This window comes from Acromyrmex echinatior, chromosome 17, assembly GCF_024713525.1.
Source record: "Acromyrmex echinatior isolate Ae372 chromosome 17, ASM2471352v2, whole genome shotgun sequence".
Classification (NCBI taxonomy): Eukaryota; Metazoa; Arthropoda; class Insecta; order Hymenoptera; family Formicidae; genus Acromyrmex; species Acromyrmex echinatior.
Window position 1 is genome coordinate 2741249 of NC_141868.1, and position 14837 is coordinate 2756085.

General features: G+C 29.2%; 1 protein-coding gene across 2 annotated transcripts in view; it reads right to left on the reverse strand.

The window, feature by feature from the left end:
* LOC105153308 (putative multidrug resistance-associated protein lethal(2)03659) overlaps positions 1 to 14837 on the reverse strand; it is a 36635-nt gene that overhangs the window by 7510 nt on the left and 14288 nt on the right. Inside the window, exons 2-9 of one of the 2 annotated variants that reach the window (XM_011068067.2) lie at positions 9196 to 9299; positions 6658 to 6939; positions 5134 to 5564; positions 4371 to 4527; positions 2465 to 2667; positions 1652 to 2079; positions 1251 to 1465; positions 489 to 707 (exon numbers count right to left, since the gene is read on the reverse strand). In XM_011068067.2, the coding sequence (XP_011066369.2) occupies positions 489 to 707; positions 1251 to 1465; positions 1652 to 2079; positions 2465 to 2667; positions 4371 to 4527; positions 5134 to 5564; positions 6658 to 6939; positions 9196 to 9272 (2012 nt within the window). In that variant the 5' untranslated portion in view covers positions 9273 to 9299. Of the gene's footprint in view, positions 1 to 488; positions 708 to 1250; positions 1466 to 1651; positions 2080 to 2464; positions 2731 to 4370; positions 4528 to 5133; positions 5565 to 6657; positions 6940 to 9195; positions 9300 to 14837 lie in introns of both variants that reach the window. The other variant, XM_087415374.1, reaches the window with a different exon arrangement.

Below are 14837 nucleotides of genomic sequence, written 5' to 3' on the forward strand. Positions count from 1 at the left end.
TGTGTTGACTCGACCACAGGGCATTGAACGTTTCGTGTCAATATTGATATTTGTATTGTTGAAAGATAATGATTCTTGATACGTTGATGGAGAAAAGAGGAGTTAAAGTAAGGATTTAAATAGAATCATTTTGCTGCGTATAATCAGGAAGATAAGCCAAAGTAATCAAATCTATTGTTCTCGAAAGTATAATCGAGTCATACATGTTGTGATGTAATGATAAAAAAAACTCTTAAGATAATTTTTCTCTTCCAGTCTACTAATTATATTCTTAATCCCATTCTCGTTTTCACTTCAAAAAGCCAAAGATACAATCACGAAGTTAAGAACTTATTTATAAATAAATAAGAACTTATTTATAAATAAATAAAATATTTATCTATTATATTTTCAATATCATTGTAATCTTATTTCAACAAAGAAATTGTAATGAGATTACAATAAGACACACATTTAAAAGATAGAAAGTGCAATAAAATCATTCATACCCTTCAGCCTGAATAGTTCCGTCTTTGAGAACGATAATTCTACCGACGTCGCGAAGATATTGCAATTGATGAGTGACGAGAATCCGAGTCTTGCCTCGTAAGTATTTATTGACACATTCATCAAACATGTGTTTGCCCACATGGGCGTCTACGGCGCTCAAAGGATCATCCATGAGATATATGTCGGCATCAGCGTAAACGGCTCTCGCTAAATTTATTCTGTCAATTATTTTAAGTATTTCATCAATATAACTAATATGTCTTTCATAACTATATATCCAACGCAAAATCTTAAAAAAAAATACTTCATAAAATTAATTTTATTTGAACGAAAATTAATGAAATTAAGTATATCAATTTAATTTAAATTAAAAATTGTATTAATTATATTAAATATATAAAATAATATTATATAAAATAAAATTATAAAATGATACACACACATATCAAAATTCTTATTCCGTATATATCAAATGGAAAAAAACATAAATTTTTTAATATTTATTGAGATGATATGAAAACTTACTTTAGAGATTATATACGCAAAAAATATTTACTAAAATAATCACAAGATAATAATTATAATAAAAAATTAATTAAATTAACAAGTTAAATGTTACTTATCAATAAAAAAAACCAATAAAAATCATGTAAAAAATATTATTAAAAAAATTAAAAAAGAATCTCTGAGATTGAATCAAAATTCAAAATATGAATATATTCTGCATATTTTATCTTATCAGGATGTTCTCTAAAACCAACCTTGCACGCTGACCACCGGAAAGACTGATACCCCTCTCGCCTACAATCGTCTTATCACCATAAGGCAGCAGGCTGAAATCCTTCTTTAACTGACACACTTTAGTCACGCGATCATATCGAAGCTGATCCATCTTTCTTCCGAATAAAATATTTTGTCTCACCGATCCTGCGAAAAGCCACGGTTCTTGACTCGCATAAGCAATCTTTCCATTAACCTGTAAAAAAATATTTAAAAGAATAATTATATGTTTAAAATATTTATTAATTAAATATTTTGATTAATTAAAAATACATATGTATGAATGTTTTAATAAATTGATAAAATAATTTATTTTTATAGATAAAATTGTTTATTCCGTATTTATCTATTTAAATTTCTTAAAGAGGAATTGCCAACATACTTGAATGGAACCTTTTTGCAAACGCAGTTCTTTCAGGATGACGTTCAATAAACTGCTCTTGCCCGTGCCGACCTGGCCGACGACAGCAATCAGTTCGCCGGGACGCACCTTAATGTTGATACCTTGTAGGGTGTCTTCTCTGTCATAATCCAGCCACTTGGCAGTGCCGTTCTCAATGCAGATGCTGTGCTCGACGTAGTTCGGCTGGTGTACGATCGTGTCGTCGTCCTCCTTCTGCTCAATCAGATTTTCCTTCGTGTCGTTTTGATTATTCTCCATCGCAGTTTTGTTATTCTCTTTTACATCTTTTTCATTATTCTCCGTGTTGCTCTTCTTTGTTTCAATTTTAGAAGGTGTTAATTCGTCATACATTAAGAACTTTTGCAGACGTCTTATGGATACCATCGCTTCCGCTACTTGTGTTATCCCTGAGTGTTATACCGTAAAGACAAAATAGATAAATAAAAAGGAATAAAGACAGGATAAATCTCATAGTTAACGAATGTAATTATTAAATAGAATTCTAATTTATGGTATAAAGATGATAAAATACTTTAGTATAAAATCATTGTAATCAAGAAAATACGAAGAGAAGATTAAAAGGAAAAAAGAAAAAGAAATAAAGATAAAAAGAGGAAAAAATGGAAAGAAATAAAAAGAAAAAAAGATAAGAAATGTAAAGAGATAAAAACTAAAGGAAAAATAAAGAAATTAGCAAAGAACGCTGCAAGCATCACGCTGTCGATATTTATCATTCATATATACATATCAACTTAATATATACATATATATATCAACAACACAATTATATACCTTGCGGAAAGAAAACAGTCATGGTTGTACGTAAGCTATTGTAATAGGCGGTTATCACGAACACCTTTTCGGCCGTTACTTTGTAGCCGAACAACACGTAAGCCAGCACTGTGATGAACAGTGACATCCTCGTTGAAAAGATGATAAACGATAAAGTCACACCTCTGATATACGATGCCCATCGGATGACATTAACTTCCTTCCTATACACGAATTCCGTATTTGTTAATCTGTTTTTCTTTTTTTCCGAACTGTGTTCATATTTTCTGAATCGAAAACACAAATACACATAATTTATTGAATTCATAGTTTATTGAATTCGTAATTTAACATCGAGAATATATAAAAGAGAATCTTTCAAATTTTAAAAATAAATAATATACTTTACAAATAAATAATATATTGTTTTTTTAGATCATTCAAATTTAATTGAAATAGCTCAATAGAATACCTCAATGTAATACTTCATAGTCATAAAATATTTATTAACAACATAAATGTGATAACACACGAATCGATATTTGTGACGTTCTGAGTACATATATCATTAATTTTATTCTATTCCAGATTAATCATGATAAAAATATTAAAAATTATATATAAATTAAGCATATTCCCAAAAATAAATATATTGTTTAAAAAATAATACTGATTTTTTAAAACTTATGTTGGAAAAGTACTGGATACAAAAATAATTGATTATTTTTAAGCTTGATTTTGTCTCAAATACATTAAGATTTTGTATGTTTTTGTTTATTAGTTATGAAAGAATTAATTGCAAAACTAGTAACAATTTTATTTTAAAAGTTTATAATGAAAATGAAGAAAACTATTAAACAATACATTATCAAATTTTACGTTAAATCCAACGAAAATGTTGTACAAATATTTAATCTTGGAAATTAAACCTATCTCGTGTACAAATTTTCTGTTTATGGAATAAGTACAGAAGAATAAAAAACTTGTGCACGAAAGAAAAGACTTTAGAAGTTTCTTTTTTAATTTTCAAATATTTATATAGCAGTTTCATTAAATTTGACACAAAATTTGATGGCATAACATTGTTCAATATGTTTCTATCCCATTTTCGTAATGCAAAGCACACTGTTATTAATTTTGCAATTATTTCTTACACAACTAATAAACAAAAATACACATAATCTCACTGTTTAAAAGTACTTAAAATTAATTAGTTATTTAATTTTCGTACCCAGTTTTTTCAACATAAATTTTAAAAAATCAATCTCAAATTATTTTCAGAACAGACCATATACGTACATATTTGATATAATTCAAATTAATATATATTTAAAAATATAAGATATTTAAAAAAAGAAAATCTTTCACAGATATCTTGACCGTAAAATTTTCTATTAAAAAACTACGTCTCAACTTAAAAATAATACAGAGAAATACATATATACAAACGATAAAGTACGATAAAACCGCTGTCGACTATTATCATTTCATCTAATCGTTTCAACAGCGACTACAATTGAAATACAAACAAAGTAACGCTGATTTGCGTCTATACGTTGTCTACAATGATTCAACTCGATATCGAATGTGATAAATCGAAGGCGAAAGAATACATCCGCAGGATGTTCTAGAGAGTTTATACAGCTATAAAGTCATTCGTTTAAAAAAATATCGCATAATACCATTAATTGTCTTGTTACATGACTATTTACTTTTTAACATTGAAATTTTTATCATTCTTTCAGAAATTAAATAAGAGATATAATTTTGTCAACAATAAGCATAAAAAATATTTACTGTCTGTTTTCATTTATAAAAGCGCTGACAAATACGTTTCACAACTAATGTTTTTCTTTAACGGTCATGTTGCTCAACGTACAATTAACAACAAGTTGTTTGCGTAATCACTGTAAGTGACGGTACTTACTTCCTTGCTTTTTCTATGAGCGCGCTGAATGGTTTTTCCCAAGTGTACATCTTGATTGCTTGGATTCCGCTGATAATTTCATTTGTTAATCGCACTCTCTCGTCAGTCCTAATGGCGGTCCTTAATCTCAGTTCCGACGACTTCTTGCCCAGCCATGCTGAGGAATTTCGGGAACAAGACGTGAAACGCAGTTAGGAGAAAACATGGTTAATTTTCGATGATACGCTAACGAGATTTGTTAATTGAACAGAAAAAAGATTCAGGATAATTAGGAATTTAATAATAAATATAGAAATTTGGAAATGTAATAAAATTTAAAAAATTTGAAAATAGAATTTTTCTATTTGGATATTTATGGAAAAAAAATTTTTTAAATGACAATTCAGAAATAACAGAATTTCAAGATTTCAGATTAAAGTTTATTGAAACGAATTATTTGTTATATATTGTTCATTAAAATTATTAATTATCAGTCATTAAAAATTATTTACTAATTACTATTTAAAATGAATTATTGGTTGATTATTATTATTATTATTTATCAAAATTAATTTTTTAAAAATTCTAAAAGAAACAAAAGAAAATTAAGATTCCAAACGTTAGCAATTTAATTAAAGTAAAAAGACGCGCAATTTTCATTAGAAAAATTATTTCTAAATTAAACGTTCCTCAATACGGCATACATATACATATCAAGTTACTTTCAACTCGATCACTCAATTACTTCTATTATTAGAAATAATTAGAATAATTACTTTCTTACCTTGTAAAGGGATGAACATCAGCAGAGAAGCAACACCGATAATAGACGACACTCCTACATCGAGAACATGGTACATGACGTACGTGATGATGATGGTTTCCAAAGGCCCGAGCCATAGATAATGGAGAAATATAATACTGACGTCAAATCTATTGACGTCATTGGACAACAAATTTACTGCCTGGCCGATTGTCGTCTCACCCAGTGCGGTTCTAGTCATTTTTAATGTCTTACGGTAAATCAATGAGCAGCAGGCCACGCGGACCTTCATGCCCATATGTAAAATACCCATCATGTACGGATGTATGACAAACACATTGAGAGCGGAGCATAAAATGACACCGACGGCGCATCCATACGCATAGGACTTGTCGATGTCCATGGTGTTAAAGTAGAGCAGCATTTGGCCCACCAACAACGGTTGCATCACTCTGCATCGCAAAAGAAAATTCGTCAAATTAGATTCATGCAAGAGATTTGAATGAGATTGTCACTTATTTAGAAATTGATATTAATAAATTTATTATGAAATTGATTCATATTATGTTATAGATAATGTGAATTACTCAATATAATTAATTAGAGGAGACTTTATGAAAGGGATTGTATAGGAAACTAGATCAAATGATCAATTACTCGTATTTTTGAAATTAGATTAAGGACATATTAATGTCCTTAATTAGAGATAAACAAGAAAATAAAAATAAATTATTAAATCGGGAATTTAATAATAAATATTTATTATATATATATATTTATCTCTATCGATATTTTTCTCTTTTCTATGTTAAAGTTATCATAGATAAATAGCACCATTTTTACGCAATGATAAGGGGATTTTAGTGGACAACAGTTTCAAGGACAACAGTAGTAATGAATCAACGGATCGATAAACACAACATTACTCTACGTACATGTAGCATCTAAAAGAGAAATTTGTGTTCTGATAATTCCTAATAAATTCCAAGTTGATTTTTTATGAAATCAAGAATTTTAATTTATAAATGATACCATAAAAAAAAGTTTCTGTAGAAGGAAGAACTTGTTATAATTATAATTTCTGTTAAATATTTAATTTAATTTAATTTGAACATTCAAGCAAATAATGAAGTTAAATTAGATAATTTAAAAAATTCGTAAAATAGAATTTGTTTAATAATTTAGATGCTGAAATATAAATCTCAATGGAAATTAAAAATTTGTAAATTCTAATTCGCTTTTAAATGCATAATTGCATCCCTTCGTGAAATTCTGAACTTACAATTCTACAAACATTTTTAATCGATTAAATAATTATAATCCTTACTTGGTCAATTCAAAAAATATTATGGAAAAGACTCGTTGATAAAGACTGATCTGTGAAGGATTTAATTCCACAGGAATCTTCAAAGTGTTTCCAATGACTTGTGTATCGCTATCTATCGCTTTTTGTACTTGTCAAGACATCACCAATGTAGGGAATATAAAAAATTAGGATGAGCTTTTACAAGAAGATTTCTAGGTGAGAAGTGAGGGAGATTGTACCTGAGCAAGATCTCCATAACGGCCATAAAAAGGCCATACAGTAGAGTCGTCAAACCAAAACACCTGATGAGGACTCTCATCAAGCTGGGCTCCTTGACTTTCTTCTGTGACCCGCTCTTCGCGACCTGCTCCAGTCGACGCTGATAGGCCTCGCATTCTTCCTCCCAGGCCTTCGCTATTTTAACACCAAGAATACCACTTGTATGTTCTTTAAGCGGTGTGTACAAATCAGTTACTTCAAGATCTCGGCGATAACCCACCCAGAAAATGCGTAGAATCCAACTGCGAAGAAGAAAAGCAAAACACGTTTTACGCAAGAACTATGCGCAATTCATCTAGTTCTTGAAATTACGCTTCTTTCATTGAGATACTATTCTCTTCTTTTATTTTTCAAGACATCGCTTTATGTATTATTTCGTAAAATTTATCTGCATCCCTCTTTCTAATTTCAAATAGATAAAAACTACGCGATGCCGACATTTAACGCAATCAAATAAAATCCAAGCTAACACTCGAAAATATTTTTCTTCTCGCAAAACTCGTCAAGATAAAAATTCGCTTACAAAATTTCAGATTATCGGACAACGTTTAAAATAAAAAAATGTTACGACATTAAATGTAACTAATTTAGACAGATAATGTTAGACAATTGTAATTAATGTCAAAATATCTCTTAATATGTATTGAATTTATATATAGTGACGTTGTGGCAATGTGGAGCAAATGTGGAGTTGTTAAATTTTGTAAAATAATCTTTTACAGTTTAGTTTGACCAAAAAAATGCAACTAGCGAAAATATTCAGATTTAAATCATGATTCATTCTTCCGAGAATAAAAATGCAAAAAATTTGCAAATCATTTCAATCGTGTGTGATTTCCGCCAGTTATATTAATGTCAGTTATATAAATAAAATATTAACATAATTCGTTATAACAACATGATTCAAAAAACAAAGAAAATAAATTTTAATTTTAATAATATCAATAAAATTTAATAATATTGATTTAAAATGTAATTTTGAAATAATAACTGATTATAGAGAGGAAATTATTTTCAAAGCATGTTTTCTTTTTTTTTAATTTATTAACAGATTCAACATATTAATATCTTTATAATATGATGCTTGGTGATAGCAAATCAAATTATTAAAATTGTTTGTCAATTTATTTCGCGATTATTAGAATAGTTTTAATTGCGTTTATAAGTCCAGAAAAACAATTCGGCGTGCAATTTGAAAAGACTACAATATACAAATACATATATTAGTAATTCAAGATTGAATTATTTAAAGCAATGAAGATCCAGCTTTGATTAGTATTTTAAATTTCTAGTATTGATTGTGTTTCTTTTTTTATATTTTATTTTTTACAAATGTTGTAGAAAACAAGCGATATGCAAATCGGGCAATAAAGGTCAAGTGTTCGAAGATAAAATTGAGAAATTATTTATCTACAAAATAATTACTAAGGAATTATTTATTTATCTATAAAGCGATCCGAGCTTTAGATCCTGACATTATTTATAGACTCATAACTGCGACTTTCGATAAATCACATCCACAAAATCCATTTATCATCCAAGAATAATCTGATCTAATATCTGACACAACTGAATATGCATTTATTCCATATCTGTCTATCTATTGTAATTTTTCCAGAAGATAATTACTCTAGAAAAGTGCATTGTAATCGAAGTGCAAAATAACATTAATTGATCCTTCACACTTTAACCGATCATTTTGTACACTTACAGAGTAAAAAATTTGATGGTTAATGAATCAAAAAATACGAAAGCTTATCGAAGTATAAAATCAAATAGAACGACAAAAATGTGATCAGATTAATTCAAATTGAATTCATCGGAATTTGATTCTAGATTCCACTTCTCTAAAGATTAATTAATTTTAATTAATTAATTTTTAGTTAATTAAGTTTTAATTAATTTTCAAATATCCATTTACTAGACTACGTTCTATCTTTAAAAAAGATTACATTCTTGTCTAATCGAGATTTGTTAATTTGATTTGATATGTTGATAACATATAGTAAGGCCTTCTTTCAGTTCAAATGTAAAAAAAAAATGATATAAAACAAATATTTTTATATTTTAATATAATCTGGACTTTTAATTAATTCATTATTCTAAAAAAATATAATATATTGAAAAATAAAACGATAATTGTATTATAACAAATAAAAGTATTGTTTTGTTTTATCATCCTTTTTGAATTGGAAATTTACGCAGTTTCATAAAGCATAATTAACATACCACAAATTAAATTAACAAATTTAAGTATAAGCATCACAAACAAATGAATACCAGTAAAATAATTAAGATGTTCGAGAAAAAAGAAGTAAAATTTTAAATTAAATTCCAATGATTTCAATCAGAAACGTTTTAATTTTACTATACGTATTAAGTCATTGCATTCTGTGGATTCCTTTCTGGATCGTACTCCTTCTTTTATCCTCCTCAATTTTATCCTTTCTTAACTGAATCTACTTATATCGTAAATAACTGTTGCTTTTCATACTCACGAGAACGTCAAGATGCTGAAGATGTTGGCGCCCGCTCTGGGATTCTTTACTTTCTCGTTGTACGCTTTTCCATCCATGACGGAGTCGTCTCACAGAAGTCTCTTCTGTAAAGGTACAATGAACCTTCAATAGATACGTAACACATAAATCTCACATATATGCCGCAATTACATTCCAGCGTTATTTGCAGCGAAAGAGAAAAAGAATACGAAGAGACCTCGGCAGTAATTACACTGTGTACCAATTGTGAAGCAACTGCCACACGATCCTAACACGTTGTCTTTCCTTCCTTTACTGAGAGGAATTACGATTTAATCAAATCTAAAATCTTATCTATATATTATGCATGACGAATCGAATAACGTTGATTGATCTTTAACATCACCTTATCAGCACATGCTTATGTTTACGGATTATGAGCTTCCAAGATCCAAATTGATCCTGAAAAAGCTTTTTTGCTACTCGATACTCGAGTATTACATTATTGCGCGTTGTTACACGATTTGTTAATAGAACTCGAAAAGTAAAAACAACTGTTAAATTCATATAATAATATGAAATTATACCCCCAATTTGGGTTATTTTTAATCATTTCTATAGATCGCCACTGCTCCTACATATCGGTGACTTAATTAAAACAATAGTTAAACAATTTAATCCAAGAAAACGTACTAAATGTCGAAAATAACTCAAATTTCATTTATTATCTAATAAGTACATTTTAAAACTAATTGAAACTAATATAGAATAATAGAAATTGATTTGTTTACATTTTGACACACATAAAAGTTAAAGTTGACAGAATGTTATTTTTACTTAAGGAAATAAGATATACCATTGCTTCTTTAATATTTAATATGAATATTCTGCCTGGTTTTTGAGAAAAGAAAAAAAAAAGAGAAGATATTGGATACATTCCTACACCTTTCATAATGTGAATCATATGGCCAAAGAACTCATAAAGCAGTATATGGCACCAACAAATCATGTGACTCTGAGCAACAATTACTTCAGCCAATTATAGAGAGAATTATAAATACATGACTTTATTGGCGCATCTGTTTAAATTCTAACTACTTCCTTATATCTTGCTATCGATGCAATATTAATCACATGAGACATGTTTATATTACAATAAATATCGTAAGAAAAATGTAGTCGGGCTAGTGCGGGTATTTAAAATAAACAATGTATCTCATACCGCTCCAAGCAATACATATCTTATAAGATATTTGTCGCATGTATCGTTCTGGTATGCGGCCATAAAGCATTGAAATTCTAGTTTAACCTACGGCGATTCAATTATAAATTTCAACTTTCTCCAAGGCAATTATAACTCAAATTTAAAATCTAATTTAATCGCAACTTTCAGTTCTTTAATTTATTAGCTATAAAGTTTATGTACAATAATAACAAAGTGATCATGCTTTACAGCTATATGAATCTGCGGTTATTTACTTAGTATGTATCTGTCAGTAGATAAGATACTAGTCTTTATAATTTGTACTCGGTTTTGTAATTGAAGTGATTTATCTATTTACAAGCAATTAATGCACTAAAGATTTTTTCTCTTTTATTTTCTCTTTTTCATATGAAATTATCATTTAAAGAAATTACAAAGAAACAAGGTCTCCTAAATTATTCAATGATACATGATAAAAATATACCAAACACTGAAAAAATATTCAAAAGCGAGCATAAAATAATTTTCAAAAAATTCTGGCTCTATAGTAATTTTTAAATTATTTGACATCTCACATCTTATCTTTCTATTAATTACTTAATCCATAGTAATCATTAAGATTGCTATAACAATCATAATTCAATAATCACGATTTCGGCTTGCTAACAAAAAAAATATAAATTTTCTAAAAAATCTAATTAAAAGTTTCTCGTTAAATGAGAATTTTCATAATAAATTAAATGGCTTCATTATAATGATCATAAATTTGCAAGCCAAGATAAAAAAAATTTCTTCAAAGAAATTTATTTGTACACGTCTCTTTCCCAACATTTACAAATTTTATATGCATTTTGTCAACACAGATACATACAAAATTTTTTTTTATTTACATATATCCTAATCTGAATATGTACATATATTTATAGAGATAAGAAATCAAAGCATATCCATGAAAAATTTAATCTACACAAGATAGAAATTTTTGACGGGGAATCATCAACAGTGTTTTGATCTGCTCTTGAGCGATAATGAATCAATTGCGCTTTCGTAATCAAGTATTAAGTAATCGATTAAAAAGATATTATCTGATCTTTAACCAATTACAAATAATACGAACATATTCCACGAATAATAGAAATAATATACGTTTATCATAAATAAGATTAGAGTGATATATATTTTCATTCAGATACCGAAGCGTGAAAAAAATTTCAAGATTTATAATGTCTAATTCTCAATCTTTATCGCAAGGTTTGAGCACCTCGGGATGTATTATGAAAATTATATATATAATTAATGCGAGAAATATAACTGAATGTAGTATACATAAGACATGATTACTTATGCAATCGATTATACTATATTACAATAAAAAATTTTACCTTAAACCACAAATTAAGCCTTTTATAGGTTTTTGAATACTGAAAATGATGCCGCAAGCTAAACAATTTCCGCAAAATTTCAGGTTTCCAAGACAAATGAGGTTTAAAAAAATAAGCTTTTTGTCTGTCTGAAAGAGGTCGGCAGTTTTACATCAGAAAGAAATCATTGTTACGTGCCGCGACACATTTGCCATAACATGTTTCTAACATAAAAGTTTTCTATTGTTCATTTATTTTCGATTACATTTTGTTTAGACAGTCTTATATAAAACTTAATCCTGTCATTTATTTTATCCAATTTCACTACTCGTTTATGATCTCTTTTTTATTTAAGATTGTAGGACTAAAACTTGCGAGTCCTACAAACATTTTAAGGATCATACCCTTCTTCTTCTTCTTTTTCTTCTCTCCAAGGCTATAGATTTACATGGGCAAGTCATAGGATCTTGAATTTATAGAGATCCAAAGATCCTATGAGTATCACTTGCAGGGAGAACACAAGTCTCACTTCTTTTTCACGATGTGGATCATATTTCTCGATCATACTCAACAGATGAGACTCCTTAAGTCATATGTACATATAGCCAGAGTTGAGCTATTTACATTTCAAATATACATATAAAGGTACATGTCCGATCACTAGGATCGGTTTAATGTCCTTAATGGACATTAGTAAATATTTTTTACGAGCGATGGTAATTTGCTAATTGCAATACGTCATTCCAAAATAATATCAATGAGCAATTTCGCAAAATTATCGCATTCATTATTTATCAAGCGTATCGTTTGTCCAATAAATCGATATTTACAAGAAATCAAAAGGCAGCAGATTCGTGTTGATTTATAAGTATAACACGCGTTAAAGACTCGCAATCCTCATATACATGAAAGCTTATAGTAATTCAATTGGAAAATTAATTAGATTAATTACTCGACACTTTACTTCTAATTGATCTTTATAATTTTTAATTTATCATTTATCATTTTAACTTTACAATTTTTCAAAATGGAATCTAAATAAATTGATAATCATAAAATCATAAGAAACAAAGATTACAAAGAATCTCCAACAAATAGAAATAAACTAAAAATAAATAAACTAAAAGTAGTTAAGAAATAAATTATCTTCGAATTACCACGATAAATTATTAACAAATCATAATTTGCGAATAACGAATTACGAACTGTGAATAGTTTAATATTGGATTTGCATCAAGAAATACGCAATAGATTTCGTAGATAATTATTCAAGTGACAAATTCTGTGATAAGAGATCGCACACATCGCCGATTGAGTGCTTCAAACAAATTTAACGATCAAATAAAAGATTTCACGTGTGTACAAAAATTTGAATGCATGTATATAAACATGTGATATGACAAAAGATTTCATTCTAAGTGTACAAAATGCAAAACGATATAATACCATGAAATAATCATTTATAATACCATTTATGATGCGAGGACAGACTTAACTTAACCAACAAAATATAAAACATCTTTATCCATTTTCTAAATAAATGATAAACAACTTACTATAATAATATTATATATTACATAGTAAAATATAATAGAAAATATAAATAGAAATGGAAGTAAAATGTTTTGATAACTTCGTAAATAATATTAAAAAATATAAGCTAAAACTATATCTATCATAGCTTCAATAATTCGTTACGAAAGAAAAATTCGATTCTATTAATCGTCGTACACAGCTGTGTAAATATGTAACTAAATATGCTGACGTGAGAACTCTATGGGAGCAAAGTCATGTACTGTTCAACAATATTTCAAAATACGTATTAGGTGTTGGAATTAATTCGTAGCGTTTTTTTAATGAAAGAATGTTATTTATTTCACATGAGCATTAAAAAATACATTAATGAAAGTACTTCCCATCACTTTCTACTACTTTTGACCATCTTTCGGGCAGTGAATGAATACCGCGTCGGAAGAACTGTTCATCTTTAGATGAAATCCAGGAATCGAACCATTTTGTACAATCTTCGTAAGATGTGAACTTCTGCTCGCACAAGCTATGAGCTAATGATCGAAACAAGTGGTAGTCGCTAGGTGCAATATCAGGAGAATACGGCGGGTGCGGTAGCACTTCCCATTTAAGTGTTTCCAGGTATGTTTTTACCGGTTTTGCAACGTGTGGGCGAGCATTGTCGTGCAGCAAGATGACTTTATCGTGTCTTTCGAAGTATTCCGACCGTTTTTGCTTCAATGCACGGCTCAAGCGCATCAGTTGCCGTCGGTAGAGATCTCCAGTAACGGTTTCATGCGGTTTTAGCAGTTCGTAGTATATGACACCCTTCTGATCCCACCAAATACAGAGCAGGAGCTTTGAGCCATGGATATTGGGCTTTGCCACTGATGTTGATGCCACTGATGTCGCCGGGCTTAACCCATGACTTTCTGCGCTTTGGATTGTCATAATGGATCCACTTTTCGTCACCGGTAACAATCCGATGCAAAAAACCTTTTCTTTTCTGCCGTTGAAGCAGCAGTTCGCACGTGAGAAAACGTCTCTCAATATCCCTTGGTTTCAATTCATATGGGACCCAATGTCCTTCCTTCTGGATCATGCCCAAACTTTTAAGACGTTTTCCTATTGTTGAGAAGTCAACTTCCAATGACGTAGATAATTCTTTAAGTGTTTGACATGAGTTTTCATTGAGCAGTGCCTGCAAATCGTTATCTTCAAATTTTTTCGGCTGACCAGGTCGCTCCTTGTCATCCAAGTCGAAATCACCAGCTTTAAAACGTGCAAACCACTTCCTACACGTTTGCTCAGCCAGAGCATGTTCACTATACACATCCACTAAAATACGATGAGCTTCAGCTGCACTTTTGTTCATATTAAAGTAATGAAGCAAAACTCCCCGCAAAAACACTTTATCTGGCACAAATTTTGACATATTCAATGAATTATACAGTATTGTTATTTATGATTTCAAGAAAGGTTATGTACGGCAAATGACGTCCTATGATAGATGTTTACAATGTATACAGAACTATAGGTAACAACGAAATAGTGTACTGCTTGTGCCATCTCTTGTAAAACGCTACGAA